This window comes from Cynoglossus semilaevis, chromosome Z, assembly GCF_000523025.1.
Source record: "Cynoglossus semilaevis isolate Cse_v1.0 chromosome Z, Cse_v1.0, whole genome shotgun sequence".
Taxonomy (NCBI): Eukaryota; Metazoa; Chordata; class Actinopteri; order Pleuronectiformes; family Cynoglossidae; genus Cynoglossus; species Cynoglossus semilaevis.
Window position 1 is genome coordinate 2393055 of NC_024328.1, and position 10271 is coordinate 2403325.

Genomic DNA, 10271 nt, shown 5'->3' on the forward strand with positions numbered 1-10271 from the left:
AAGACTGCTCAACTTTTTAGTTGATTTTTTTTTTATGGGTTTTCTCTTGCCCTCAGTTCTGGTTGCTGTGTGTATTAGTAGTTTTATTATTCTTATCACCATCACTAACTGACATTAGGGTTTTCTGTCTTGTTTTATGTCTGACATCACTGATGTAACCCCTGGTTTCTGAGTCATTTCTGTGTTTGTTAATATTTATTTATTTACAGTCCTTGTACTGCACTTTTTCTATAATATGAAGCATATTTGACCACACTGTCCGTATCGGTGCGCAGCTACACCTGCTACCACCAGTTTGTCCCAGCTAAAATTCTGGCTGCATGTCTGAGAATGGGCTGGGAATCCTTACCCTACATCACTCCCCAGCACAAATCTATGTCAGTGTGATAAATGTTAAAATAAGCCCAGAATAGTGTCACTGCCTGGATGGTCAGCTCTTACCGCCTTCTGTTCACTGATGATGCTGCACTTTTCGCGCACCTCCTCCTCATACTTGCTCTGACTGGACTCTAGCATCTCCTTATCTGCCATGTCCGCCTTCATCTGAGCTTCCAGCACCTGCTCCACGCCAGGCAGTCCACATGAGCCAAACCAAAACGGACAAAGAACAGTGGAAAGAGACACAACTCAAGCATCCAAAGCTCCGTCACTTAATTTAGCACAGCACATCTATTCTGGTGAAATACAGTGTATAATTGTTGAAAACCTACCTTTATCTTGTCCTCATAGAGCTTCTCCTTCTGCTTTAGATGAGTCTCAAAGCGTTGAGCCGTGGCCTGAGTCTCTCGAAGATTCTCCTCCAGCTCCTGCATAAAAATCACAAATATTTTTTGGCACTAAATGTTAAATATTGTTCAGTGTTGGGGTGTTTGTGGGTGGAGTTCCCAGCATGCTTTGGAGTCATGCTGCATTTAAGTCATGGCTGTTTTGCGTTATAGGTGTTTATTGTGCACATGTTGGTCAATGTGAATATGTTTAAGAGTCAGATTCAGTGATATGAGGAAATTATATGAGGAGGTTGACGGCACAAGTCTTTTGTGTTTCGACCATAACTGAAGAAATTAAAGGTGTTTTGTAGTGTTGCCATGACACCAACATTTTGGTATTTATACTGGTACCATTGTGGTTGGATACTTTTCTGAAATAAATAAATGTAGGGGTGTGGGGAGGACAGGGTGCGGGGGCTGAATGCCCTCTTTTATGGGTGAATATATAGGTGATTATCTGTTCTTTAAACTCTTTCATTTCACCAAGTCTTGTGTTATGACAACTCAGCTGCCTGAAACTTTTTTTATACTAAGCATTTGGAACGATCTATATACAGTACATATTAAAGGAAGGTAATGATTGTTCTTAGTGTGCAGCACACTCTATAGTAATAATAATAATAATATGTCTGCAGTGAGTTTAGACGTGTCAAAGGAAGTAGAGAGGAAAGAAGGACAGAGAAGTCAATCAAACACCTACACTGATGTAGAAGCTAATTGAAAACACTTCTGTGGGCATTTCATGTTTAGAATTAGAAAATAATGAGTGGGAGAAGTTATTATTACTGTTATTATTGCATATATAGGACAACCTTTGACCCGTGTAGAAAGAACAGTTTACATGTAAACTAATAACAACAATAATACGACACAACGCTGACCATGCATCATGTTTTTCTCACGGCTGTTCTGCATATTTTGGTTCTTGACACACAAATACACACACACACACACACACACACTTTTGAAACTGTGTGTACGTGTTTTCATCACCAGAATCTTATCTGCCATCTGCTGAATCTGTTGAGTCTTGCTTTGGATTTCATCCTTTATCTTTGTCTCCCGTCGCTCAACTATCTCCAGTCTTTTGACCTGGTTTTCCAGGGTCTTCCTTCCATCCTGTAAACAAAACAACGAGAACACACTGGTAGGTTTCAGTTAAGCAATGTCTCTTTTTCATGTCCATAAAAAATAATAAATCCTCCAGTCAGAAGACTCTTTCTGCTTCGTGGACATCAAAGAGTTTTTCTAAGACTAATTGGAAAGAGAGTCTCTTCTGAGGAAGAACTCATGGAACACTGCAGCAGCTGTTCTGGTTCTTGGCTTATTAACGCTGCACCTCTGCAATGTTTAAATCTCATTAATCAAAGTTCCTCAAATTTCCCAAATAAATCTAAAAAGATTGTTCCAGCGTGACAGTGAACGTTTGTAGACATTTGTCTCTTTGCACCCAGGTGACACAGTCTGTGTTTTGGCTCTTCTGTTAGACTACATTCACTCTCATTAACAGTTAACAAATGCACAAAGGAACAAATGAACAACAAGTGGCTTTGCCCTTGAAAAAAAAAACTGTGACAGTGTTGTCGTCACATCACAGCACAAGTGTTTCCACAGTGAGTGATGAAACAGCATGTTTAGCAGAGACATACAATATGAAATACTCTTGTGTTTAACAGTTTTATTTACCCAACACATTCAGCAAAGAGATTTTTGATTGTGTAAAGAGGCCACCTAACATAATGAGCAGAATAATGAGACACAAAGGACATGCAGTGCAGCACAGTAGAGAGAAGGCTGGCGTGTTTTTGTTTTGTGTGTTAGGACCTCTGTCTCCCGTAGGCGTCGGCGCAGGCTGTCAGTGGAATCTTCTTTGTTCTGGAGTCTCTCCAGGTCTCGCTCCATCCTCTCTTTGGCAACTCTCATGTTCTGCAGCAGTTCTGTGGCCTCATAGCTCGCCTTTGATGCCTTAATGTCAAAAAATTAGATGAGACTAGAAGATACAAAAAAAATTTAAACTAGTTTATAAAGTTGACTTGGGTATAAGCTTATTCACCTAGGTAGTTTGAATTGCATATTATAATTGCTTTGCCAAAAGTTAGCAAAATAATATTTTTGAATATTATTTCATAGGAAATTACAATTTTAAGATAATTCACATTAATACTTAATGTTGTAAAAGGTAATTGAATAACAACAAATAGACAATTAGCAAGTCAAGTTCTAAAAGACAGAAGATACTGTTGTGGAACTAAAATAAAGGTCACATAAGGTCAGGGATGGATAAGTAACAGTGCATAGACTCATGATGAAGAGTAAAACTGTTATATCTGCTGCCTTTTTAAGTGGTTATAAATTATTCATTAGCCTTTCAAGCAAAAGTTTCTACTTTGGCAAGCTTCTCTTGGAGTTCATTAATCTTTGACTGCTGCTCAGCATTGGTCTGAAAAAGACACAGAAAGGGAGAAAGTAAACACAATATTTTTTAAATTTAAAACTTACACATGCCACAGTGCACACACAAATGTGATTAAATTAAAAATGTTTTGGTGAATAAAACAAACCTGCACCCATTAATTTAATGCAGAATAAATGGTATTGAAGTTAAATCAAAGACATGCTGTTATGTGTACTTGAATTTCCTTTTTACTGAAACCTAAACAAAATATATAATATTTCTGGACTATAGTGAGTAATTAAATAAAAATAACATGTGTCTCAAATAAGTATTATGGCTTAGTTTTACCTGTACTGCTAAAACTATTTTTTTTTTAAAATGTAAATCAAAGTTAGAAAAAGAAATAGCAATAGCAAGAATAACAACCTAGTAGGTAAATGCTAACTAACAGGTCAACTGGGTTAAAGGTAAAATACAGAAAAGAAGGGCATTGGTTAACGATTTGTCCAAAAGGCTGTAAAACCTAGGAAAGTCATAGATAATTATAAAAATAAATGCCAAAAGAACATGAATGTAGTGTTAACAAGTAGCCAAGTTTGAAGGTAAACATCGTCTAAAAGGTATAGATATGCTTGTGCTAAGATGACTAACTGTCGACTGACATGCAGAAAATAGCAAATAGTTAGCCTAGCTTGCTAATAGCAACAAATTTGCCTACCTATCTTTGCATTAGCCAAGAACAGCTAATAAATATTAAGACTACAATGTCTTTTTTTCTCTCTGTACTGAACACTGTGTATATTCAAATATCAAGCTGATGTGTTTTCAAGTTCAATACGTAAGTAAGTAAGTAAGTACAAAGGTTAAAAGGTATTTGTAATATTCACCTTCTCCAGTTTGGTGATCGCCTCATCTGACTCTGCTTTTCCCTGTTCTCTGGCCTGTGGAGACATTAAAAAAATAAGCGAGGACACATGAATTTGGCCTCAAAAAAAAGAAAGAAACCTTTTCAAAAACATTAAATATTAACAAAAAAATAAAAAATAATAAAAATGTCTGTTGACCTTCTGCACCCTGTGCTGATAATCTGCAGATTTTCTTTTCAGTTCCTCGCTGGTCTGACGAGAATCTTTCAGCTCAGCCTCGTACAGGTCACTGCGACGTCGAGCGGCAGACAGGTCCTCCTCCAGTTGCCTGATGGTCACTCTCATCTCCTCCAGCTGAGCATGGTATTCCTGAAGAGGCAGAAGAGGGGAACTGGCACTAAACTCAAAATCAATACACTTGAATACATTTCCTCTGAGAGAAATTCAATTAAGTTTTGAAAGTCCAAACTTTTGTCAAGGGCAGACAAATTTAATAAAGTCAAAAAGTGCACCTCCAATTGTACTCAATAGCATCATTTGATTGCATACAAATGTACTGCATTTTAGCAAATATAATTAGTCCATTACATTTGTCCTTGTCTAATCTGGACCACCGTTACATGCAAGACATATCTAGGAGAATAGGACATAGATTTTGTCCCACAACATAAACACAAAACAGCATAGACAGGCGATACACCCTGTAATTCACAAGGCTTTTATAAAAAGTCAAACTTATGTAAACATTTAGGGGAAAAGTCTTTTTGCAATACTTTCTACCAGTTCTTCCTTATTTCTTTATATTTTGGATGGTTTAAACTTAGCCACACATGTTTTGTTCAAACGTTTGAGCCTTTATATTTTTCTAGGTTTGTCAAACAGTATCAGCTACATCACCTGACACCTGTTGTTTGGTCCTCATTCCATACCATTAACTTTTGTTTTTGTGTCAGACCATGTAAAATCTTTGTGAAGCTCAGTAACAATATGAAAGCTACTTGAAAATTTGAGGGTAGAGTTTCTTTAAAAATGCAAGAAAGAGCATTAATATGATGAGTAACAATGCTGATTATAGATTTGAGTTTTATTTTGATGCCAGTTCCAGGTGTAGTACAGCTGCTGGCCAGTAGGAGCATGACAGATATGTAAAATTACATGTTACTATAATGCAACAAGTCTTCCAGAGGTGATGGCCAATTAAATCATTACAATAAAATGTATCAGGAACAGAGCAGGAGCTGAGCACATGTAATAGAAATGACAAAATAATAAACGTGGCAGAAGTGTCCTTATATGTGAAAGCATTAGAAAACTGTGAGAGAACTGGTTCTATATCATCACCAATAATATGGTAATATAGTAGTGAATCAGCCAGACTAATTTTAGATGCACGTCTGTTTGACAGAATTCAGTCACAGCATATGAAATCAGATTTCAACATTCTCATCAATCTGCGAGGAACATCAGCCTGTCTGTCACAGTAATGAACCGTAACCTGAGAAAAATAAACTGAAGTGTTTTATCACAATGAAATGTGAAATGTGTGGTAATCTGCACCCCCGCCCTTCACCTTTATTACAGTAAAAAAGTTAGTCTTCTTCTTTTTCTTTCGGCTTTGTCCCTTTTTTCAGGGGTTGCCACAGCAGATCACTGATTTCCATCTCTCCCTGTTCTCTGTATCTTCTCCTCTGACTCCAACTATCTGCATGTCCTCCCTCACTGCATCCATATATCTCCTCTTTGGCCTTCCTCTTTGTCTCCTACCTGGTAGCTCCATCTCTAACATTCTTCTCCCAATGTATCCACTGTCCCTCCTCTGCACATGTCCAAACCATCTCAATCTGGCTTCTCTAGCTTTTTCTCCAAACCTTCCTGTCTGTGTTGTCCCTCTAACGACCTCATTCCTGATCCTGTCCATTCTTAATATCTGCAAAACATCACTTACGTAATTATGACTTGTCATGTCAAGAGAAAAAAAAATTCTTTGGCAAATCACTGCAGGCCAGAGAAAATATTGTGGAATCAGCTTTTTTGTTATCTACAGCATAACCTTTAGATGAATAACAATGTACAGGACAGCATTCGCAAGATGAACTCAGCAAAGACAGAGGAATAGTCAGGAAAATGAAGAAAGCAGCCATTCGTTTTTTAGGTACAGCCAGTAGTGAAGAATACAGAGGAACACAGAAATTGAGATGAAGCAGGTTAGGTAGATAGAGGATAGAAGATAACAGGGACTGACACACGGAGTGACCGAGATTTAAAGCATTAAAATGAGCAGAGCAGAGATAGCTAAAGTTGAGGTGTTGACTGTGTAGACTACAGAAGGAAACAGCCAGAAAAAGAATACAGGAAGGCAGAGAGGAAAACAAAGAGCAAAACACCTTGTCGAGATTAACAGCAGTGTCCAAAAGTGAAGAAATAAAGGTTTCAGTCTCCAATACACTAGATATTTTAGTGAGCTGCAAAGATGAGTGGGAGGAGCTTAAATATTTGAGAAAGGAATTAAAATCCTACTACTTGTTTACTTGTACTTGTGTAGTACAGGGAAGGATACAAGCAGCAAGAGTGGAAGAGACACTCAGTCTGGAGCCAGACAGAGTCTAATGAACCAATCACAGAAGGGCAGGAGTGGATACAGATGTTTCTAATAATTGCTGTCTAATCCAAGTAAGAAAAAGGATGAATATCAGAGTGTTACCGGTGGTCGACCCAGCACGAGACAGGCAGGACCCAAATGCAGCACAAGAGAGACTCTCTTCAGGTGCAGCAGGTTTATTAACTGAACATTGACTCCAAAAACACAGCGTGAGGGAGAGAGGTATATACATACCCCGGCCACCAGGTGACACCAGTGAGACTACTGAGCAGAGACACAGGTGAGTGTGATGACACTAACACCACCCAGCAGACAAGACAGGAAGAGGAAACAGACAAACCTAACACAGAGTTTGAGAATGACTGCCAATGTTACAGTCTCTTTCAGGGCTTTGCCCCATTCCCTGCGTTTTCTTTTACAGATTAAGATAAATTGTTGTTTTTAACACATTCAATCGATTAATGAGCACTCACCCTAGTGGAATTAATGAAGGCAGTTTTGTTTATATATCACATTTTTAATTAGGAGGAAATTCAATGTCCTCTCCAAAGAGCATGGAGGCCGACGAGGATCAATATGTGGAGACACTTTATACTGTGAAAGCTCAGGGTTCGACTCCAGACTCTGCTGACCTGTGTGCTTTAGTGTTAATATGGTAGATAAGTTAAGTTAAGGTTTGGAGGAATAACTAGAGAAGCCAGATTGAGATGGTTTGGACATGTGCAGAGGAGAGACAGTGGATACATTGGTAGAAGAATGTTAGAGATGGAGCTACCAGGTAGGAGACAAAGAGGAAGGCCAAAGAGGAGATATATGGATGCAGTGAGGGAGGACATGCAGATAGTTGGAGTCAGAGTAGAAGATACAGAGAACAGAGAGAGATGGAAATCAATGATTCGCTGTGGCAACCCCTGAAAAAGGGACAAAGCCGAAAGAAAAAGAAGATGGTAGATAAGTTAAGGTTAGCCAAAAATCAAGTGGAATAGATGGAGGTATAAGAAGCTTGGAAGGCTAGTAAAGGCAGGATCTTAAGTGAGCCACAAAGAACAGCAGCTTAGAAGCTAACAGAATAGTCCGGATGTAATCTTTTCTTTCTGCAATGCGGATAAGAATTTAAATTAGATAAATAAATAAACAACATTTTACTGAATGAATACATTTGATAATTACATTTATTTAACCAAGAACAGAAATAACTAAAATGTCTACAAAATTCCACTAAGAGTTAGCTAAGATAGCTTAAACTGATCCAAATGATTTTTAAGTTAAGTCAAAAATGTCTTACATTTCCTCTCAAGTTTGTTTCATGACCTGCACAAAAACATTTTTCATATTACAAAACATATATTAACATATTCTGACATAGAGGAGAGATCTGTACTGGTCTTATTTAAAGTGTCTGTGACTGTGTTGAAGCACTGTAGTTGTCCCTTATCACAGTTCTCTCTCCGCTTCACATGTTATCAGTTCTTAAAGGTCTCTCTACCACAGATTTCTTTTTCTGCGAACTCATCTGTCATCAATCTCTGCTGTTTGTTGATCCAACACTGCACGGTTTTTGCATGAAAATGATTAACCGCAGTCATATGGAGGTGCGTGGGAGACAGATGCGAAAAACTGATTTAACTGGCATAAACACCTCTGTTGAAAATCACCACAGGAATTGATAAAGGCTTTTTACCTTTATATGGTTTTTATCAAATACCACTGTAGTTAGTTTGTGAGAGTCCTTCATTCTGTCCAAAATGTACAAATCTATTTACACTAAGCAGTCCTGCCCTGAACCTCTTATATCATTTCTTCTTCTTCTTTTTCTTTCGACTTTGTCCCTTTTTTTTCTGGGGTTGCCACAGCAGATCATTGATTTCCATCTCTCCCTGTTCTCTGCATCTTCTACTCTGACTCCAACTATCTGCGTGTCCTCCCTCACTGCATCCATATATCTCCTCTTTGGCCTTCCTCTTTGTCTCCTCCCTGGTAGCTCCATCTCTAACATTCTTCTACCAATGTATCCACTGTCCCTCCTCTGCACATGTCCAAACCATCACAATCTGGCTTCTCTAGTTATTCCTCCAAACCTTCCTGTCTGTGTTGTCCCTCTAAGGACCTAATTCCTGATCCTGTCCATTCTTGTCACTCCTAGAGAGAATCTTAGCATCTTTAACTCTGCCACCTCCAGCTCCTCCTCTTGTCTTCTGCCTATTGCTACTGTCTTTAAACCATACATAATCTAAATATCTTGAAATGCACAGTGCAGCTGTGGTCCTTCAGGCTGCATACAGGGGGCACCAGGTCAGAATGGAGGTCACTCGCTGGCACCGGGCTGCTGCTGTCATTCAGTCCCAATTCAGGAAGCACAAGGAGGAAGTCAAATTCTGTGCCATGAGAGTGGCAGCCATCATCATCCAAAGACATTATCGTTCATGTGTGGCTCAGCGAAAAGAGAGAGAAGTGTTTCTGAGAAAAAGACAATCCACTATCGTCCTTCAGGCGGCACTCAGAGGGTGGCGGGTCAGAAGGGAAATAGGCCGACAGAACCGCAGCGCAGTCGTCATACAGTCGCACTGGAGAGGTGCAGTGCAGAGGGTGAGCCTCCAGAGGAAGAGAGCGGCAGCGCTGACACTTCAGCGCAGGTTCAAGGAGATGCAGTGGGGCAGGGCGGAGAGGAACAACTATACCCGTATGAGGAAAGCTGCCATCACACTTCAGATACATTTCAGGGCCTGGAGGACAAGACGACAGGTAGGTGTTAACTTAATCAATTTCATATATTGCTTTAGAAGTTGTTGTTTTTTTTATTTTCATGACAGTTTCAGTTGTCTGAAATTGACTAAAAACACAACACAATCAAAAATATTTGAGATTTATTTCAGTGCTCCATTGTGTTGCAGTTCCAGGAAGCAGAAAAGGCCAATCGGAGATTCAGGTTTACGTCAGCAGTTTTCCATCATCTCTCTGCCATGAAGATCCAAAGAGCTTTAAGAGCTCACTGGGCTTTGGAATCTGGGAAGAGGCAGATCCATTGTGTCCTAACCATACAGGTAAAGACAAACGCTCTCACTGTCATTGCTACCCTTAAACCTTTGATACATTTCATTAATAAGTAACCTGATCTACCTTCATCCTAATATTTTCTGGTTCCTCGTTTCTACTTTCCCTTTCATTTTCCTCATTCAACAACTCCTCAAAGTATTCCTTCCATCTTCTCAGTACACTTTCCTCAGTTGTGATTACATCCCTATTTCTGTCCTTAACACTAGAAGTCCTAAGCCTGCGCTTTTTTGCCTGCTGCTCACCTGCTGCTCACCTGCTGCTCATCCTTCCCAGCTTGATTTTTCTGTCTCGCCAATCTATACGACTCCTTTTCTCCTTCCTTTGTGTCCATACTCTCATACTCCTCATATGCCTTTTGTTTGGCCTTGGCCACTTCCCTCTTCACCTCCCTCTTGTCCTCTCTTTGTACTCCAGTCTGTTCTCTTCTATTCTGTCACTGTCCCATCTCTTCTTCTCTAATCTCTTTCTCTGCACACTCTCCTGGATCTCATCATTCCACCACCAGGTCTCTTTGTCTTCCTTTCTCTGCCCAGAGGACATACCTAGCACCTTCCTACCTGTCTCCCTAATCACTGCAGCTGTAGTCTCCC

The 10271-nt window shown here is 39.5% G+C and overlaps 1 protein-coding gene across 5 annotated transcripts in view; it reads right to left on the reverse strand.

The window, feature by feature from the left end:
* Positions 1-10271, reverse strand: part of citb (citron rho-interacting serine/threonine kinase b) — a 43583-nt gene that overhangs the window by 21625 nt on the left and 11687 nt on the right. For 4 of the 5 annotated variants that reach the window (XM_017043183.2, XM_025053053.1, XM_008335686.3 and 1 more), the window contains 7 exons: positions 4227-4397; positions 4050-4103; positions 3154-3207; positions 2592-2732; positions 1761-1886; positions 711-806; positions 442-558 (listed from right to left, as the gene is read on the reverse strand). In XM_017043183.2, the coding sequence (XP_016898672.1) occupies positions 442-558; positions 711-806; positions 1761-1886; positions 2592-2732; positions 3154-3207; positions 4050-4103; positions 4227-4397 (759 nt within the window). The remainder of the gene's footprint in view (positions 1-441; positions 559-710; positions 807-1760; positions 1887-2591; positions 2733-3153; positions 3208-4049; positions 4104-4226; positions 4398-10271) is intronic. The other variant, XM_025053054.1, reaches the window with a different exon arrangement.